This window comes from Sorex fumeus, unplaced genomic scaffold, assembly GCF_029834395.1.
Source record: "Sorex fumeus unplaced genomic scaffold, SorFum_2.1 ptg000006l, whole genome shotgun sequence".
Lineage (NCBI taxonomy): Eukaryota > Metazoa > Chordata > Mammalia > Eulipotyphla > Soricidae > Sorex > Sorex fumeus.
Genome location: NW_026606063.1, coordinates 33,691,354 through 33,711,980, shown reverse-complemented (window position 1 = coordinate 33,711,980; position 20,627 = coordinate 33,691,354). Strand labels below are relative to the sequence as shown.

Here is a 20,627-nt window from a genome sequence, read left to right as displayed (position 1 = left end):
CGTGTCCCATATGCCAAATACCAGTAACAATGATGGGTCTCATTCTCCTAACCCTGGAAGAGCCTTGAATATGGCACTTTTTAAAAAATCTCAGGGCTGGGACGAAGGAGATGTTACTGGGGCCTGCTCGAGACAATCGACGAACAACAGGATGGTCGTGATCATTGTGATCATGATAGTGAGGGGGTATAGCTCAGGGGTAGAGCATTTGACTGCAGGTTGTCATAGTGGTCCCTTCTCTGTTTAAACTGCACTCCCCCTCCCCATTTGTCACAAGATTCCTACCATAGGCCAGTCCTCCTGGCTCTTGTTTCTACTGTCTTTGGGTATTATTCACATGCTGTGGGGTTATTTTTTTCATCCTACAAATGAGTGCAATCATTCTATGTCTGTCCCTCACCCATTGACTGATTTCACTCAGAATACTCTCCACGTCCATCCATGGATGAGCATATTTCATGAATGAAAATGAAAATAATCTGTCTATGTTTCAACGGTCGCTTCCATGTTAAAAATGGTATAACAGCGTTTTGCATTAACCTCACCTAGCTGCAAGTCTACAGTATAAAAGCCAGGAGAAAATGTTAGATTTTTTTTTTCAACAGTTAACATGTCAGGACCTTCTTCAGGGGTGAAGGGGCTTGTGGGAGCACCGCCGATGGAGCACTGCTATGCTGTCTGTGCCAAAAATTCCACATACTGGCCCCGAGCCTCGAAATGGTCAGCTGGCCGGTTATATGCCGTCCACACAGGTTCTCCCACAAACAGCCGCATGGCCTTCACGTAGTTCTAGAAAACACAGAAACATGCCCCATATACATCAGACCAGCTTGTCAAGGGAACTTTTCTAGTTATTTCTACTCTTCAGATTTAACACTTCAGCTGCGTCTTAGGGCCTGAAGGTGACTGTCAGGTGCCCAGGCCCACAGCACCGGTACTCAGGGGCAATGACAATCAGCTCTGAGGTGCAGCTGACACCAACTGATGTACTAGGTAGAAGCAGCTGAGCTGTGGAAGGACCCATCCCCACTACTTCTGCTTCCCTGGACCCCATTTCCTAGGCATTTACAGGGCTCCCTGTTGCTGAGCATGGTGGGGGATACTCTGGCATTACCCATCAAGATGACAACATGCTTTTGGTTTTGTTTCTGTTCGTTCTATGGTCGGGACCATACTCAGCAGTACTCAGGGATTATTCCTGCTCGGTACTCAAGGGTCACTCAGTGCTCCAGGGGGATAGAACCCAGTTAGGTCACCTGCAAGGCTAGTACCCTATTTGATGTACCATCTCTCCACCTCCTCTGTGTCTTTTAATCCAGATTTCAGTATTAGGAACTTATCCTACAGGTAAACTTACTGCATGCAAAATGGTACATGTTTAAGGTTATATATTACACACCATTTATAATGCCAAAAAAACCATGAGGTAGATCCTTCACTGCATCTCCTTGCATTTTGGGGGGCCAGGAGATAGTAGGGTTCTTAGGGGCTTGATTCCCAGCACCCCTAGCCCTCCAAGCATCATGAGGGATCACCATTCACTGGAATGAACTACAGTTTTAGGTCCATCCAAGCATGGATACTTACTCTGTACACAGGCCTGAGCACTTACACAGTGATATGAAATGCCCCCCCCCCGCCCACTTCAAGCATAGGAAGAGGAAAAAAATCAAAACATATGGGCTGGAGCAATAGCACAGCGGGTAGGGCGTTTGCCTTGCACGCGGCCAACCCGGGTTCGATTCCTAGCATCCCATATGGTCCACTGACCACCGCCAGGGGTAATTTCTGAGCACAGAGCCAGGAGTAACCCCTGTGTATTGCCGGGTGTGACCCAAAAAAGGTAAAAAAAAAAAAATAAAAACATAGAACTACATATAGAAGTTGCTACGTCCTGTGTTAAAAAGAAATAGTACTGATTCACATGTGCCATTAAATCTCTCTGGGATTTAAAGCTCTGATATTGGGGCTGGAGCGATAGTACAGCGGGTAGGGCCTTTGGAATCCCCAGCATCCCATATGGTCCCCCAAGCACCGCCAGGAGTAATTCCTAAATGCAGAGCCAGAACCAGGAGTAATCCCTGAGCATTGCTGGGTTTGACCCAAAAAAGAAAAAATGAATAAATAAATAAATAAAGCTCTGATATTGGTTACTTTCAGGGAGAGAAGCCAACAGCTGGGAAGCAAAGAACCGTGAGGTAGATCCTTCACTGCATCTCCTTGCATTTTGGGGGGCCAGGAGATAGTAGGGTTCTTAGGGGCTTGATTCCCAGCACCCCTAGCCCTCCAAGCATCATCAGGTGAAGCCCTGGAAGCCCCCAACACCATATGGATGGCCCAAGTATCCCCAGTACTGCAGGGTACATCCTTGGTGCCTTGTACTGAGCCAGCCCTATTGCTCAAAAATCACCGGTGGGACTCCCAGACCTGCTCAGCACTGCTTGGGAGCAGTCTCATCACAACAAAACAAAAATAATTAGTTCTGCTTCTATTGTCCAACATTAATGACTGTATTGCATCACTGATAAGATCGAAAATGAAATGCTCTTAAAAATGGTAAAATAGGGCCAGATATATGTGCTGGAGAGCAGAAAAATACTTTAATAAGATAAAGTGACAAAAACTCTAAAGATACCTCACAAAGCTATATATTTACTGAGCCTTTTTTTAGAGGGAAAAAAAATCTCTTGGTGCTTCCCTAGAAATCTAACTTCTTCAAAGAAAGAAAAAGCGTTTCCCAACTGCACCTGAGGCTACTATCGCCACCTCTTGTGCTCACTTTGGAAAACCCCCACCCCAGAATCTCAGCATGGTCTCTAGTAAAGTGGTGGGGTCCCATTCCTTTGTTTATCTGTAACCACTTCTCTATGTTCTCTTCCCCAACCAGTTAATCAGCTTTTCCACCTAAGCAGACTCTGTTATTTTGTAAGGTCAGATCCTTCTAGGACACTGAACTTGTACTATAAGTTAATATTGCCTTTCTCCTCTCCTTATGTTTTTTGAATAGTTTACTTTAAAGCAATGTCCTTTTTGTATAGATACAGAAAGACAGTTAATATTATTCTTTTGTAACTTAGAATATAATTGGCTTCAAATATTATTCACTCCTGGGCATTTGCTTTCTCGACTGAAGCCTCAATTGCCCTTACTTCCTAGCACCCCAAAAGCAGGGTCCGGATGAGGGACCAAATCGACCCAGGGCAAGCTGTGAGCTACCCTGCCATCGAAATGGACCAGACCAAAGCAACACGATTCTTAAATATAAGAGCTTGATCATGGACAAATGCTGTCATGATCCAAAAGTAATGACGAGATTAGGACCCTGCTAGGGATAGGAAAGACTAATCTGGTCTGGGCATTGTAGTCTGAGATCTAGATGACCCCAGGAAAGTAATTCTATAAGCTTAATGTATCTCTTACTTTGTCCATACAAAATGATTAATATTATGAATGCTTATATGTTTGTTGGAAAGGAGAGGAGAAACACACCCATGAGATTCCACTCTTGGGTGGGTCGTCCTGCTGAGAGGGTATCTGTCCTAGAAGAAGTACCCACTGAGGGAAAGAACTTTACCCCTATTGATTGTGACCACACCTATGTGTAAGCCCCAACCCCTCATGGTTCTGGGATTTAACTAGACTGTAGGAGTGGGCTGGGGGATCCAGATTCCACAGGCAGAAGGAGGATAAAGGGGGATCGAGAAGGAGAATGAAGTAGCATGGAGGAGGAAGAAGCAGGAGGAGAATCAGAAGAGAATGGGGATGGAAATGGAATAAACAGCAACTGACACAAACCAGCCTGGCCCCAGTTTCCTTACTTCGCCCGCCCATTGCCATCGACCTCTCCAGAGTGGGGGAAACGGCCTGAGACTACCGAGTGCAGGCGGCGGGGAAAGATAGACTGCTGCCCCTTTTTTTATGCTCATGGCTGCTTCCTTGGTCAATGGTGTGTTCTAACACAGCCTCCAGCAAGCCCTCACTGTGGGCAAGGAGCTAAAGGGGCTCTAGGGGTACTAGTACCTACTCGGAGCAGGAGCTCTAAGAGCAGAGTGGGAAAAATACTATGGAAGTTTCCAACACCCCAAGCAACCAGAGTTAAAAATAAAACACAGCAATCCTACCTTTTCGTCCAGGGTGAAACGGTGATAAATCCCCGCAGGAAGAGTTATCATGTCTCCTTTCTCCATGAAAATCCGGATCCATTTGTCCTCCTTATCTCTTACATCAAAGTACCCACTGCCATCCAAGATGTAGCGAATCTCTTCATCCAAGTGTAAGTGCTCCTCGTAAAACATCTTAATCTAAAACAAGAGGTAATTCTCTGAGTCTACCCAGAGATCAATCATGCATATCGGCAATCACTGGCATGGCCTTCAAAGACCAGAGTTGACGTTCATGGAGATTCTTTCCATAACAACAGGAAGTGCTATAATATGAGTGGGAGCTAGGATACTTCGTATGGGCTAGCAATCAACTATAAGTAAAAGAAAGAATTAATAGTGCCATAACTATACTGCCGGACCTCACACTAGGCTGTTTCATTCAGGGCACCCTGGAGTGGAGTGGGTAAGAGTCCTCCCGCCCCAAGGGACCCAGCCCAAGCAGCCAAAAACCTCAACTGCCGCCAGGCTCACGGCTGTTCTCCACAAGCTCGGACCGAGCCTCGCCCATGAGTACAGCTATCCCTGGACATCTCATACCTCACACCACTCATAATCCAAGAATAGTGCACCACATTTGATGGGGTTTAAAGTAGAAGGCAACCATGTTAGAAGGAAATATATTTTTACAGATATATAGATATAGATACATAAGCCCATAAGGCTCAATCTTTAACAACATGTTAGTGATCTCTTAAAGAGGGGTTTAATGACCCCTGGGTGAAATAAACAATCTTTACACACTTTCCTCTAAAGAAACTTTTTTGGACCATTTTCAGTGGTTTGCTCATAATAAAGAATGTAAAATTAATTATTTCAGTTCTGCTTTGGTATGGGATGGAAACATCCAAAATATGGTGATGGGAAGGTGTAATGTTGGTGGGACTGGTGTTCGAATATTAAATGTGCAGGGTTACATGCTAAATAATTTACAGATACTACTCACTTGGATGCTACTGGCATCCCTGTATGACTTAGAAGAAACCATCTCTCAGAGACACTGGGGTGTTGGTGGCAGTGGATGGGCGACACTCACACAGATACCCTGGTTCCTGCTCATTACCCAGGAAACACATAAAAAAAAAAAAAGCAGCCCCTCTGAACCAAGAGGTGTGACCCAAAAATTAAAAAAAGGAAAGAAGGAAAGGAAGGAAAGGAAGGAAGGAGGGAGGAAGGGAGGAAGGAAGGAAGGAAGGAAGGAAGGAAGGAAGGAGGGAAGGAAGGAAGGAAGGAAGGAAGGAAGGAAGGAAGGAAGGAAGGAAGGAAGAAGAAGAAGAAGAGAGGGAGGAAGGGAAAGAAAGAGAGAGAAAGAGAAAGAGAGAGAAAAAAGGAAGGAAGGAAGGAAGGAAGGAAGGAAGGAAGGAAGGAAGGAAGGAAGGAAGGAAGGAAGGAAGGAAGAACACGTCAGAAGGTCAGGACCAGGCCAACACGATAGTTCAAATGAACTATTCTGAAAAGGCCTGAGTTCAGTGCTCATTTAACAAAGTCCTTTGAGCACTACTGTTATCCACATTTTCTTCTTCTTTTTCATCTTTTCTCTGAATGCTTTATGCTTTATCTATTGCTAGGTTTTCAAATTCAATGATCTTTTCTCCTGCAATATCTAATCTGCTATTCATCTCACCGAGTGCAATTTTTTCCATCTAATCAGACGCTGAGTTTTCATCTCTCGGAGTTCAATTTGGGGTCTTTTACTTTTACAATCTTTGCATGATTTTAACTTTCTTAACATATGGGATAGTTATAATGATTGTTTTAAATGCCTCTGCGAGTTCTAACATCTGTGTCAAGTCTGAGTCGGTTTGGGTTGATTGATTTGTCTTCTCATTAAATGTCATGTTTTCTTCTCTACATGCCTTGTAATTTCTGATTGGATGCCAAACATTGTGATTTTGTTCCTGGGTTCTGGGTATTTTTGCATGACTATAAATACTCCTGAGAGCTTTGTTCTGGAATGTATGCAAGTCTACTGAAAACAATCTGACTCTTTGGGGTCTTTATTTAGAGGTTTGTTAGGGAGACTGGAGTGAGGCTCCGCCTGCAGTTCATTACTCCCCCCACGACTGAAAAGCAACCCACGTGTGTAGACCCAAATGAATGATGAGGCTTTACAGCCAGTAGGTAGGACAGGCACTATTCCTGAACCTGTGTGTGAATTAACAGGTTCTCAGGTTGAACTCTAACTTCTCTGCATGTTTCTTCCCCAGTCTCAGGTAGCTTTCCTACACACAAGTACACTGACTGACTGATGCTCAGATGAAAGAATCTGAGAGACTGAAAACCTCTGTGGCATTTTCTGTCAACCCCCTTCCCTCCCTTGGCATGTAGGTTTCTCCAGAGCCCTTGAACTCTCCAGAATCTCCACTGTGTCTCCTCCCTCAGGCATCCTCTCTGCTTCACCAGATCAAGAGCTCTCTCAAGGGCAGGCAAGGCTTCACTTCATCTGTTTTCTGTCTTAGGAATCACTTTCTCCCATGTTCTGCCGGATTGCACACCATTCTTGCACATATTTTGTCTGTTTTGATTGTTGGAGTTGGAAAAGAAATCGGTTTGCTATTACTCCACCTTATCGGGAGACAGCTGTGTGGACTTCTGTAGGCTTTGTGGGCATTTCTAAGTGCTCATTAGTAAATACACTGTTACTGTGAGGAAAAATAACCACTGCAGAACATTTTTATTACAAGCAACCTTATTCAACTGAAAGAGCCAACCAACTTTGTTTCAAAGTTGTCTTTACCTGTTGGGGACCAGAGTTGTTGTTGTTGTTTTTTTTTCCCATCCTCTCTCTTTTGTTATTAGTTGTGATAGCTGCAATGACTGGGAGAGGGGTGGGGGGGGGTCACACACACTCAGTTGCAGACCTTACACTCTGGCTACAGTACTTGCTAGCTCACACACACTTGGTTGCAGTGTGCTGTAGATGGTGTCCTTTATCATGGGGCCAGGATGCACATGGCTGCTGGGATCGGTCACACTCAGCGTGTTGGGCGTTTCTGGGGATTAAACTAGTGCCCTCATGCCTGTACAGCAGGTACGCTACCACTGAACCACTTTCCCAGGTCCCTAGAAGTACTCTTTTCTTGTGAAAATCTGCTTTCAGTGTCAATTTAACAAGCTGAAGATGATGACCACTTTCCAAGACTATGTTGCTAACACCAGGCCCAGAAAGAACCCAGGTTCTCCTGGACTCTGTCTACTAAACCCACCATAAGGGTTCCCAGACTCCAGGCTGTAACTCCTGAATTTGGGAGATGTCTGTGTATATTTCTAAAAATAAAAACATAAACAGGTGAAACCACCACTATCAAAATAACTAGGAATAAAAGTAACGATAACTGCATGGAACTTGTTTAAAGATAGATGTGTTGTGTCATTTTTGTCTCCTTACTCTGCCCTATGTCAAAGAGTTCTTGTAGGTTAGGGTACAAATAGTAAAATGCCTGGAAAAAAAAATGCTATCATTTCTCACTAAAAATGCATGAATGATCTGTGAGATTCTCCTGGATCTCAGGACTGCACCATGATGTGGGATTTTAGATTTCTTATCTTCTTAGTGGTACTTTATCTTACATAAAACAGTCAGAGTGGGTTGAAAGAGCTGAGCACATGTCTACCTGGCATGAGGCCCAGGTTCAATCTCTGGTACCCCATGGTCCCCAAGCACCTCCGGAAGAGACTCCTGGACACAGAGCTGAGTGGCCCCCAAGCACTGCCCAGTATGGTCCAAACCCTCCCCCACCAAAACAAGGGCTTAGAGAGTGTTAACGTTTGTAGTCATATTTCTATAGTTGTCATCTGCTAGAAACAGAAGTCATCTCCTCTCCTGGAATAAAACCCCCATTCCTGAAAGGGGCTTCTCTCTTATTCTGCTAAAATGACCATCTTCCTTTTACTGGATAATCACCTCATGCATGTCTTAGCTTTCCTGGGATGGGATCAGATCATGCCTCTCTTGTGGGAATCTTACAGTGTCCTGTTTGCTCAGTGGGTGGCACGTGCCACTTCATGCCTGTCTTAGCTTTCCTGGGACTGGATCAGATCGTGCCTCCCTTGTGGGAATCCTGCGGAATGTCCTATTTGCTCAGTGGGTGGTATGTGAGGACTCTCACTGCTAGTGTGAAACTTGTGAACTAGGTTGCTATCTGCAGGCTTCTTCTTCACAGTGACATCCCCATCTGGCGGCCTCTGTCACAAATAGAGATTTGTGGAGTTACTTCTTTTAGACTGTGGATGCCCAGCCTATCACACTGGCACTCAGCAGTTTCAGAAAGCCTTAATGATTCCTGCCTGAACCAGGGAACTATTGGGCTATGAAAATAGGGACGATCTTCCCCCTCTGAGCTGGCCTTCTCTCTAAGGAGAAGCAGATAGGCCTGTAGTTCTTGACACTGGATTCTTATTTTACCCACTAATTCCACCTCCCATTTCTCTCATGATTCATTCTGGGGTTTTTGTTCTGTTGGTTTGGTTTGGGGGCCACACCTGGGAATACTCAAGGATCAATTCCAATAGTTGCTTAGGGGACCGTGTGGTGCACCCAGGCCTCCTGCAGTGAAAACATGTGCTCAGCCTGCCAAACTACATCATGCATGACTCATTCTGATGCTCATATGATCCCAGATTTGTGGAGCAAAAGCCACACTGGATAACTGGCTCCTATCCTCCCTCCTTTTTACATAGGGACTCACATCCAGAGGTACTTGAGAAGCATAGAGGCACTCCCAAGAATAGGAGCTATATCCCTGTCACTACCTGGTCCCTCAAATCTCACTGGGTGTGGCCTAGGGGATCCCTAACACTGCTGGGTCCAAGGAGCACTGCATTGCTGGGTCCGAGCGCTGAACCTCCAAGCATCGCTAGGAGTAGACCCCGGTCCCCTTAAGAGGCTTTCCCTGAATTGAAAACTAAAACAACTATATTAATTTCAGAAAAACCAGGCTTCAGAACAAGAAAATCAACAGTGATAAAAGTATATTAGGTGACCCAAAAAAGGGTCAAATTTCAGGTCCAAGTGATAATGTAACAGGTTGGGCATTAGCCTTTTACATGACTGGACTGGGGTATGACACCCCCACCCCCACCCCCCAGCATCCTATATGGATCCCCGAGCACCACCAGGAGTAATTCCCAAGTGCAGAGCAAAAAGCAACCTCAGAATACTACTGGGTGTGGCCCACAGAAGAAAATAAATTTTTAAAAGGTCAGATTTCTGGGCTATTACAATGTGAAGCCGGTACCACATAGCCAGTAGTGCTGAAGGAGTCACTCGCGGCAGTGCTCAGGGGACTCTGTGTTGCCTGTGATCAAAATTAAGCCTCCTGCATCAAACCATGTACTCCAGCCCATTGGGCCCTCTCTGGCCCCTGGGTCATAAAAATCTTCAACATGTATTTGTCTTAACAGAACATCAAAACACATGAGGCCAAAGTTAATAGAACTTCAGGAAGAAATAGTTGGAGATTTCAACACCACCATCAGTAAATGACAGATACTGTAGGCAGAAAATCAGTAAGGATGTAGTTGAACTGAATACCACCATCAATCAACTGGATCTAATTGACATTCATGGAATACTTCAACCAACAACAGGAACGCATATTCTTCTCAGGCTTGCATGAAGCACTCACCAAGGCAGACTATCTCCCAGAACATAAAATAAGTCTCAATATATTTATAAGAATGCAAATCCAAAAAGTTTATTCACTGAGTGAATTTATAAATCAATTAAGTAAAAAAAAATTTGGAAAGCGACCAAAAAATTAAAAACACATAGCTTAAAAAAAAAATACAAGTCAAAGACAAAAACAAGGGGCCAGAGAGCTAGTGCAAGAGTTAAAGGACTTGCTTTGCCAACAACCAACACGGGTTCAATTCCTGGCAACCACAATACTCTAATCATCATCAAGAGTGAGCCCTGAGCATAAAGGTGGGAGTAGCTTCTGAGCACCTGCTGAATGTGGCTAAAAAGAAAAATCCTAACTACAAAGAAGAAGGCCCTCCCGTTGATCATCGATTTGCTCGAGCGGGCCCAGTAACGTCTTCATTGGAGACTTTGTTGTTACTGTGTCTGGCATATCGAATACTCTCGGTAGCTTGCCGGGCTCTCCGAGAGGGGCGGAGGAATCGAACTCGGGTCGGCCATGATGGCCGCTTGTAAGGCGAACGCCCTACCCGCTGTGCTATCGCTCCAGCCCCACAAAGAAGAAGAAAAAAATAAATAAATTTGAATGTATTCATAATTAAATAAAAACAAATCAAAATTTGTAAATGACACTGAAGCAGCATTTAGAGGGAAACAATACAATCCTGATATTTAAAAAGAAAAAAAAAGGGTGGGGCTAGAGCCTTAGCACAGTGAGTAGCACAGTAAGCCTGAGAAGAATATTTGCTAAGTAGTCTTGCACATGGCCAACCCAGGCTCGATTCCCAGCACCACATATGGTCCCCGAGGACCTCCAGGAGTAATTACTGAAAGCAGAACCAGATACCTGAGCATCACTGGGTGTGGCCCAAAATGCAAAAAAAAGAAAAAAGGAAGAAAAGGAGAAAGAGGTGGGCGATAGCAATAGCACAGTGGGGAGAATCTGGTTGTTGACACAGGTTCAATCCTCAGCACCCCATATGAAGCCAGCTCCACCAGGAGTGACTCTGAGTGTGGAGTCAAGACTGATCTTTAAGCAATAAGCAATGCTGGGTGTGACCCACAAACAAAAGAGAAGGAAGGGAGGAAGGGAGGGAGGAAGTGAAGGAAGGGTGGAAGGGAAGGAGGAAGTGAAGGAAGGGAGGTAGAGAAGGAAGGAGAGAAGGAGGGAGGGAGGAAGAGAAGGAGGGAGGGAAAGAGGGAGGTAGGGAAAGAAGAGGACTGCAAGTCAATGACCTCAGTATTCACACTAAGAAACTGGCAAAGAAGAAACTACATGGTCCACCAAGCATCACTGAGTATAGCCCTAAAGGCACCTGAGATTACTAGATGGCTCAGGTAATCTCTGGTACCCCAGGGACCGAGCGCATCACTATAGGGTTCAGACTCTCACACTGAACTGAGGACCAGTTGGCTGAAAATCACTGGAAGGGGTCCCTTGGCTTCCTTTGCTGGGACACTTGAAGGTCCCAGCAAAAATGAAAGCAGACTGGCACAAAGCAATTAAGCCCAAAGTGAGTAGGAGGCAAATAAAGACCAGAAGAAAGTTCAATTAAATGGAAACCAGAGAAAATCAGTGAGACCGAAAGTTCTTTAAGATAATAAAGTTGGACCGGAGCGGTAGCACAGCGGGTAGGGCGTTTGCCTTGCACACAGCCAACATGGCCAACACAGGTTCTATTCCCAGCATCCCATATGGTCCCCAGAGCACCGCCAAGAGTGATTCCTGAGTGCATGAGCCAGGAGTAACCCCTGAGCATCGCCGGTTGTGACCCAAAAAGAAAAAAGAAAAAAAAATGAAATTGACGATCTTTTGGTCTCACTTGGTAAAAAGGAAAGGAAAAAACCACTAGCAGAAATAAAATGGGCCTGAACTAGCTGAACTACAGATTCTATAACTACTTCAAATATTTAAAAGATTTTTGAAATATTTGAAAGGATATTGGAAAGAATATTTGGAATTTTTTTGAAATATTTGAAATAACTTTATACCAATAAATATGACCATCTCAGATGAAACAGACAAACACTCTGAAAGAAACAAAGTACCTAAGCTTAGTCCAAAAGAAGCTGATCATTTGCATGGCCCTGGGTCTGTGAAATACATTTCATTAAGGAGGTGGAGCAATAGTACAGTGAGTAGGGTGCTTGCCTTGCATGCAGCTGACCAGGTTTGATCCCCAGCATCCCATATGGTCCCCTGAGCCCACCAGGAGTGATCCCTGAGCACAGAGCCAGGAGTGAGCCCTGCACACAACTGGGAGTGGCCCAAAACACAAAAACAAACTGAAATTTTTCTACCTAAAAATCGTCCCACAAAGAAAGCTCCGGGCCCTGATGGCTTCAGTGGATAACCTGCCAAACATTTAAATTAGGGGGTGGGGGGAGGACTGGGAAGAAAGCTAAACAGGCTGAGTACATGCTTTGCATGCAGGGGCCCTGGGTTCAATCCCCAGCACATGATCCCCCCCAAGCATTGTCAGGAATGATCTCCAAACACTAAACTGGGAGTAGTGCCCAAGCACCCGTGTGCCCCAAAAACAAACAAAAAAGCTCAGGAGAGAAGCCAGGAATAAACCATTCTCTATATACTCTTCTAAATATGAAATGTTGGGAATACTTCTCAATTTCTTCTATCAGGCCAGCGTTCGTCAGAAAGAGTGGTCTGTGTCTACTAGCAATAAATATAGTGATTCCTCTTACAAAACAATTTAGAGTCCCCTTACCTTTTCTTCATAATTTGGTAGTTTATCTTTGCATATGGTTATTATGTCCATCCAAGAATAGTGTCTCTCTTTCCGGATATTTTCTAATTCTGGATCATTCTCGTACTTGTCAGCATCCAGCTAAAAGAGTTTCAGTAGCAAAAAAAGGAGGTCACATTAATACAAGGAAATGTAAAAATATCCTCTTTCTGGATCTCCAATAGGTTCATAGTCCAAAATTGCCATCTATCTTTTGCTCACCCTAAATCAATTTCTCTGCCCGTCTTTTTCCATTTCTTTGAATGGTTTCCCTTGCTTTATAACAGCTAAAAAACAAAACAAAACAAAAAACCAAGAAAACCAGTGGAGTTGTTTTCAATTCCCACCTTCCTTCTCCACAACAGTCCTTCCTGGGAGAATATATTTCACCTTTCTAATCCCCCTACCACAGGCTCTGTTCCAGGGCATCCTCTCCTCCCACTGCAGGGCCGATTATTCTCCCCCTGGTGTCTCTCTGGTCAGTCTACTTTCTAGGTCAAAATGCCCAATGTTCTCAAAATCTACATATAATAACTAAATTCACTGGGTGGAAGGAACAACCTTCTATCATCCGACTCGATGTCTCTTCTACTCCTGTCCTTCTTGCCGGTTTCTTTTCAAATCTACATTATAGACCCAAGAGTGGCCGGGATTAGTTCGAAAAGGTTTGCTCCATGGCTTGGAGGCCAACCACACATGCTAGGGGGAAAGGCAGCTCAGAGAGAGAAGGGAGCACCAAATAAAGGACGTTGTGAGGATCCTCCCAGGATGGGAGAAGCATGCTGAAAGTAGACTATAGACCAAACATGATTGCCACTCATTGCCTCTTTTGCAAACCACAGGACCCAAAAGGCGAGAGAGAGAACAAAAGGGAATGCCCTGCTACAGAGGCAGGGTGAGATGGGGGGGATGGGGAGTGGGAGGGATACTGAGATCCATGGTGGTAGGAAATGGGCACTGGTGGAGGGATGGGGATTTGATCATTGTATAATTGAAACCCAAGCACAAAAATTTGTAAGTTTACAACTATACTGATGGTGTCTCACTAATAAAAATTTTTTTTAAAAATCTACATTATAGGGCCTGAGCAATAGTATAGCAGGTAGGACTCTTGCTTGCTTTGCATGGGGTTGACCGGGGTTCGATCTCCTACAACCCATATGGTTCCCCAAGTACTGCCAGAAATAATTCTTGAGTGCAGAGCCTGGAGTAACTCCAAGGTATCATTGAGTGTAGTTTACCGCCCCCCCAAAATAAATAAATAAATCGATATTACAGAACCCAGGAATGTAGCCATGTGGTAGAGTACAATCTCTGAATATTGGGGGTACTGGATCCTATCCCAGGAACTGTATCAGACCCTCTCCAGCAAGAACATGGACCTGGACTGCCAAGCACCACCAGATGCGGAACCTCAACAACATAAAAAAGAAATTTTTTTAAGATTCAATCTTTTGAACATTAAAAGAACTGTAGCAGGGGGTATGGTGCCACCAGCAGGTCAATCTGTACCTGTGAGGCGAGTGCATCAGCAGCCTCATGGCGCCTTCAGACTTCCAGATACTCCAAAATTGCTGCTGTGCCTTTGGCCAGACCCCAAAAACTTGGGGCAAAGTTTACCAAGAAAGTAAACGGCCAAAAGTTAGGTATGTGAGAAACACACCCACAAACCACCTCCAGCTCAGCTATATAAATGGAGGCAAGGCCTCTTTGGTTCCTGATTGAACTGCTTAATGGACATGATCCCAGAAACTCAGAAACGAATCTCAGAACCCAGTGGCTTTAGGTAGAAATGCGTCCAGTCTCTGCAGTGGGCTACCAGTGCTGGGCCAACCCAGGTGGGAAGAGGTTTCGTGCCTTGGCCTGTTCTCCCTGGCGGCCTAGTGGCCGCCATCCGTCTGAGGCCACTGGATAGTCACATTTGGGCCCCCAGTGACAAGACACACAGGGCCTCACGGGATGGGGGTAGAGCCGGGCTTGTCCTTCCCACCCCAACTAGACCCCAAGTCATCGCCCACGAACAGTCTCTCTGGCTCCTGATCAAGCTGCTTAATGGCCATGATCCCAGAGATTCAGAAACAAATCTCAAAACCCAGTGGCTTTTGGAAGAAATGCATCCAGACTCCACAGTACGTTACTGTCGCTGGGCCACCCCAGGGAGAAAAGGGTGTTGTTCCTCCACCTGCTCCCTCTTGGCGACTTGGTGGCTGTCATCCTCCAGAGGCCACTGGACAGCCAGGCTTGGGCCCGCAGCGAAGAAACTTGTTGGGCCTCACGGGATGGGGGGGGTGGAGTCGGGCCTGTCCTCCCCACCCCAATGAGACCCCAAGTCATCGTCCACGAACGGCCTCTCTGGCTCCTCATCAAGCTGCTCAACGGCCTTGATCCCAGAGGCTCAGAAACAAATCTCAAAACCCAGAGGCTCTTGGCAGAAATGTGTCTGGACCCCGCAGTAGGTTACTGTCGCCGGGCCACCCCAGGGGGGAATGGGTGCTGTCCCTCTGCCTGCTCCCTCTTGGTGACTTGGTGGCTGTCATCCTCCAGAGGCCACTGGACAGTCAGGCTTGGGCCCGCAGTGACGAAACTTGCTGGGCCTCATGGGATGGGGGGGGAGGGGGGGAGAGCCGGGCCTGTCCTCCCCACCCCAACGAGACCCCAAGTCATCGCCCACGAATGGCCTCTCTGGCTCCTCATCAAGCTGCTCAACGGCCATGATCCCAGAGACTCAGGAGCAGATCTCTAAACCCAATGGCTTTTGGCAGAAATCCCTCCAGATTTAAGTGTTAAAATTTCGGAATTTCAAAACCACATGGCCCCCTACTGCAGCCACATGACATCATATGTTATTCATAACCAGCAATAGAACACAAATTGTCTATAGTTGCCTTTTCAGCAGATCTGAGTGTTGGGGTAAAATCTCAAATAATGGTGGGTCTGGTGTCGAAATAGTGAATGTGATCAAAGTAGAGAGAGAGTAATGTGGAAATCATCTGCCCCACAGGCAGGGGGAGGGTGTGGGATGGGGTATACTGGGATTTTTGGTGGTGGAGAATGGGCACTGGTGAAGGTACGGGTGTTTCACTGTATGACTGAGACTTAGACCCAAAAGCTTTGTAACTGCTCTCACAGTGATTCAATAAATAAAATTGTAAAAAATGGGAAAAATAAAAAGTAAGGTGGAGTTCATGCACAATTCAATCAGCTAATCAGTGGCTGAATAAATAGCAGTACTCCTACAAAAAAATAAATAAATAAATAAATAAAAAATAAAAGAACTGTAGCACTGGAATCGAACCCAGATCGGCCATGTGCAAGGCGAACGCCCTACCCGCTGTGCTATCGCTCCAGCCCTGTTATGTTCTGTTATGTTCTCTCAGAACATTAAAAGACTGAACTAAAATTGAAAATTAAAAATTGAACTAACATTAAAATTTTTAACTTTTTTTTAACTTTTTAATGTTCAATTTTTAAGCCATAATAATTTAAAAATTTTATTGCAGTTTAGATAACGTAGTTGCAATAGCACGGCAGGTAGGGCGTTTGCCTTGCACACAGCCAACCTGGGTTCGATTCCTCCACCCCTCTCAGAGAGCCCTGCAAGCTACTGAGAGTATCCCACCCACACTGGGCAGAGCCTGGCAAGCTCCCCGTGGCATATTCGATATGCCAAAAACAGTAACAACAAGTCTCACAATGGAGACGTTACTGGTGCCCGCTCCAGCAAAACAATGAACAAAGGGGAGGATAGTGTTATAATTATAACAGTACAGTGCTACAGTGCTACAGTTATAACAGTATTAATACCCATGGCTTTGATGCACAAAGTTACTGCACTTTCACCACCATCAAAGTGCCAACATCCTCCCCCACTGTCCCCATGTCACTTCTAGTTGGGGGTCTTCCTTTCCCTGGGCAAGCACCACAATCTTGTTTGTTTTTGTTTTTATGGGGGGGGGGGGGGTCACGGCAAGTACCCTACCTTTCACGCTACTGCTCAAACCCAAGCATCACTACCCTAACTTGTGTGTGTCAACTAAGAGTGTGAGCCACAGCAGGAAACACAGTGCTCACTGGGGTCACAGCAGTGCTCACATACAAACTCCCTGGGCGAGACTACACATCTTTTTAGTTGTGGTGCACACAGGGCTCGCATCCCATTTTGTGGTGCTCACAGACACCTGGCTGTGGTGTAGCTTAAAATTTCTTGTGGCCTGGGGGATCACAGATAGAAGAGCTGCCAGGACTGCATGTGAGACACCAGGGACTTGAACTCACTGCTAGCCACCTGCAAGGCAGGCATGTTGGACCACTGCATTATTCCTTCAGGCCCCAAGTCTATTTATACTTTAAGGTTAATTTTATGTCTTCTTCATGAAGCACTCCCCCGATGGCCCAAACGAAACTTAATATGACTCCTACTTAGAATTACGGGCAATGAGTTTAGCATATTTTGCCTTATGTTGCAATAAAATACACACTTTGCAACAATTATTAAATAGCAAGCTTCAGCTTGCTGTCTCAAAGGATTAATCATCTATATGGTAATTTCTGCAAAGCTGACTCCCGAAATTAGCAAGTCTACATGCATGCATACTTGGTAATGCCACACTGAAACAATCTAACTTCAAGTTGTGAGAATGTATGCATGAAAGAACTTTCTATCACTGTGATGTGTCACTAATAGCAGCTTGGCAAAAGTGTTCCATCTGTTCCCACTAACCAAGAATAGTTATTATGAAGAAAGCAAGGGGCCCAGGAGATGGCTCAAAGTCCTGGTATACATGCTTTGCGTGTGGAAGTTCCAGTTCAATCCCTGGCACCACACGGCTCCACCAAGAGTGACCTTGGAGCTCTGAGCTGGAGGTGCCTGAAGTAACCCTTGAGTACTGCCAAATCAGCATGTCCTCAATTCATATCCTAAATAGGTCTCAGAAAGCATAGCTTTGAGGCTAACAACATATAAAAGCAGGTCTTAAACTGTTTTGAGATTTTGTTCAACATCTTGTAGGGAACCTACTTTATTAAAGGCCGACTAAACATAAGTTCTGGGCTGGAGTGATAGTACAGCAGGTAGGGCGCTTGCCTTGCGTGCAGCCAACCTGGACTTGATCCCTGGGACCCCATATGGTCCCAGAGCCAACCAAGAGTCAACCCTGAGCACCGCCTGGTATGGCCCCAAAACAGACAAACAAAAGCAAAGCAAACATAAATTTTCATTTGGTTTTGTTTGAGGGCCACATTATGGAGGGTCATTCCCAGGCCTGTGCTCAGGGGACCATGCAAGTGCCAAGTATGGAACTCAGGATTCCTCTAAGCCTTGTGCCCATTGAGCACTCTCTCCCTCTCTAGTCCATGTTTTATTTTGTTTTGACAGTTCTTTGAGTCATTTTCCAGAGCAAAACTAGAAAGTAGGAGAAACTGAGTTTACCCTATGAAATAATTTTTAAATACTTCTTATTTCAAGGGTGTTTGGAGGATCCTCCCAGGATGGGAGATGCATGTTGAAAGTAGACTATAGACCAAACATGATTGCCACTCAATGACTTTTTTGCAGACCACAACACCCAACCTCATGGGAAGCTTGCCAGGCTTTGCCGTGCGGGCGAGATACTCTCGGTAGCTTGCCAGGCTCTCCGAGAGGGGCGGAGGAATCGAACCCGGCTCGGCCGGGCTGGCTGTGCGCAAGGCAAATGCCCTACCCGCTGTGCTAGGGAATGCCCTGCCACAGAGGCAAGGGGGGGGGGGGATGGGGGGGAGGGATATTGGGATCCATGGTGATGGAAAATGGGCACTCGTGGAGGGATGGGTATTTGATCACTGTATAATCGAAACCCAAGCACAAAAATTTGTAAGTCTACAACTGTACCTCATGGTGTTTCACTAATAAAAATTTTTAAAAAAGAACTTATTTAACACATCATGATTTTACAATTTTGTCAATGATACCATTGCATGCATAGAAGGTTCCAACACCACACGCTCCACCACCGTCCCCCTCCCTTTACCTAAATTCTTTAGCCTTTGGATTCATTTATACTTTGAAGAATCAACAGCTTCTCATTCGTGTTCTTAAGCAGTAATTTGACTTCTGGTGGTTGGAGAATATAGGTAAACCAATGTTATGAAAAAACGAACCTTATTTTCCTCTTATGGTAGACATTTCATGTTTTGACATTACATACATATGTTTTGACTTTACATATGTTTTGACTGCTTTGAAGGTGGGGCCTCTGGTTTGTTCTCACTCTGGGCTGAGGAAAAAGATAAACACTGCAAAAATCGACATCTACAAACTAAATCTGATTAGAGAGGACACGCTCCAAAGGCAATCCAGCAATACCTGACACTGGTAGACTTCACAACCAGCTGCACAGCACAAGGCTAACACTTTCTTTTTTTTAACTTGTGTGTTGAATCACTGAGAGACAGATCCTTACAAAGCTGTTCATGATTAGATTTCAGTCATACCGCATGCCAACACCCATCCCTCCACCAGTGTACATTTCCCAGCACCAGTGTCCCCCAGTCCCCTGCAGGGCTAACACTTGCCTCAGCTCAGAGGGGCCCGACCATCTCTAAAAGGATCGTGAGCTTAGGGCACCCTACGGCTTTCCATCCTTGGAAATGTGAGGCACCTGAGTAAACCTGTGCTTCTCTTCACGGTCCCCAAAGTGGTGAACCCACCACTTCCCAGCACGCCTAAGTGGGGACGGTGCACGGTATAAAGCGCGGCCACTAGCACCCCGAATTCTCCCTCTCGGGTCCCCTCCACGTGCCTGTCCAATCACTCGGCTGTGAAAGTACCAATCGCCAGGCCGGGGATTGAGCATGCGCAAGAGATCCCGAATGACGAACTTCGCAACTGCGCCTGCGCGCCCCGCCCAGTCCCTCCCTCGGCCCCACCCCCCATCCCCGGCCGTCCAGCTCGGGAGCATGCGCAGTTAGCGGCACTAACCGCACCTCCGCCCCCCCAAACCCCCCGATTCTGGATACCGGGAATGTGTGCACAGAAAAGACGTTCAGGTCGCGCCCTGAGCCCCACCCCCAAGCCGCGTCACCCGGGCCCCGCGCACCTTCCAGTACAGGACCCCGAGTCGGCGCAGCTGCTCCAGGTCCACGGACCGGCTGGGCTCGGCGCGGTGCGGCAGCCGCGGGTCGTCAGTGGACTCGTCCATGTACCAGGCCTGCACCATCCTGGGGCTGGGGGCGCACGGTCTGCACCCGATCTGCACCCGCTAGCCGGCCACCTGACCTCCAACCCCCTGCCTGGGCCACTTGACCCCGCCCCGAGGGCGGCCCTGCCCCCGGGGACCGCAGCGGCGGGGGAGGGGAGGGATTCTCGGGCTGCGGGCGCTGAGCCCTGGGCTGGGAAAGCGCCCTCCCTCCGGGGGACCTGGTTTTCCTCTGCCGTGTGCAACCCGGATGCAAGTAGTCGGATGTAGGTGTGGGGTCCCTCCCTGTTCCCTGGAAGCTGGACAGAGGAGAGATTGCAGTGCAAAATCTTGTTCCTGTTCATCAGTGGGGAAAACTGTGCAGAGAAGGAATGTGGCCTGCGTGCCTCTTCTTATTCCTGTAAATTGGGGCAAGCCTGAACCCCAGCCCATTCCCAGGAGGGGAGTGAGCATTTTGCAGAACTTCTCCCCGATACTTATGGGCCAGCTTGCTCTGCTCAAGCATCTTACAAGTGCTCGTGGTGGTTGATCTTCTCCACCAAGCCTCCTTGCAAACCCAGAACTCCCTCATTAAACGATGTAGATTGAAATTAAACCATTTAATGAAATAACCGGGAGGAAAGCAAATTCTCCACCATCAAAGTGAGTTTGTGAAACCCATGAAGCCCTTGAGGGACATTGCTGTGGCCTAAAGTCAGTTTGAGTCAACATAGACGCCCCTAGCTGCCACTCAAGGTGGAACTTTGCACTTCTTGCCCCAAATATGTGCAACACTGCCTTCTAATTTTTTTCCCTCTATGTTGATTTGTTTTATGGATCCCTGAAAGAATTCTGAAAATCTATCTTACAATTTTAATTTTAAGTTGACTTCTTTCTCGTCATCCCATCTATCTGTCCCCAGTGTAGTATT

General features: G+C 46.2%; 1 protein-coding gene across 1 annotated transcript; it reads right to left on the bottom strand.

Moving 5' to 3' along the window:
• Positions 1-484: 484 nt before the first annotated feature.
• Positions 485-19,806, bottom strand: ADI1 (acireductone dioxygenase 1). Its single transcript, XM_056125402.1, has 4 exons — positions 19,619-19,806; positions 12,528-12,647; positions 4,122-4,301; positions 485-789 (listed from the first exon to the last, which is right to left on the bottom strand). Exons 1-4 carry the CDS (start codon positions 19,736-19,738, stop codon positions 670-672), a joined length of 540 nt encoding a protein of 179 aa, XP_055981377.1. The 5' UTR covers positions 19,739-19,806; the 3' UTR covers positions 485-669.
• Positions 19,807-20,627: the final 821 nt, after the last annotated feature.

What these genes read in the sequence shown, in the direction of transcription:
- ADI1 (XM_056125402.1), bottom strand. Translation starts at nt 19,738, where the DNA reads ATGGTGCAGGCCTGGTACATGGACGAGTCCACTGACGACCCGCGGCTG. An exon ending in TACCAAATTATGAAGAAAAG is followed by an intron (nt 4,302 to 12,527) that starts GTAAGGGGACTC and finishes CTCTTGTTTTAG; the next exon opens with ATTAAGATGTTTTACGAGGA. An exon ending in GTTTCACCCTGGACGAAAAG is followed by an intron (nt 790 to 4,121) that starts GTAGGATTGCTG and finishes TGTGTTTTCTAG; the next exon opens with AACTACGTGAAGGCCATGCG.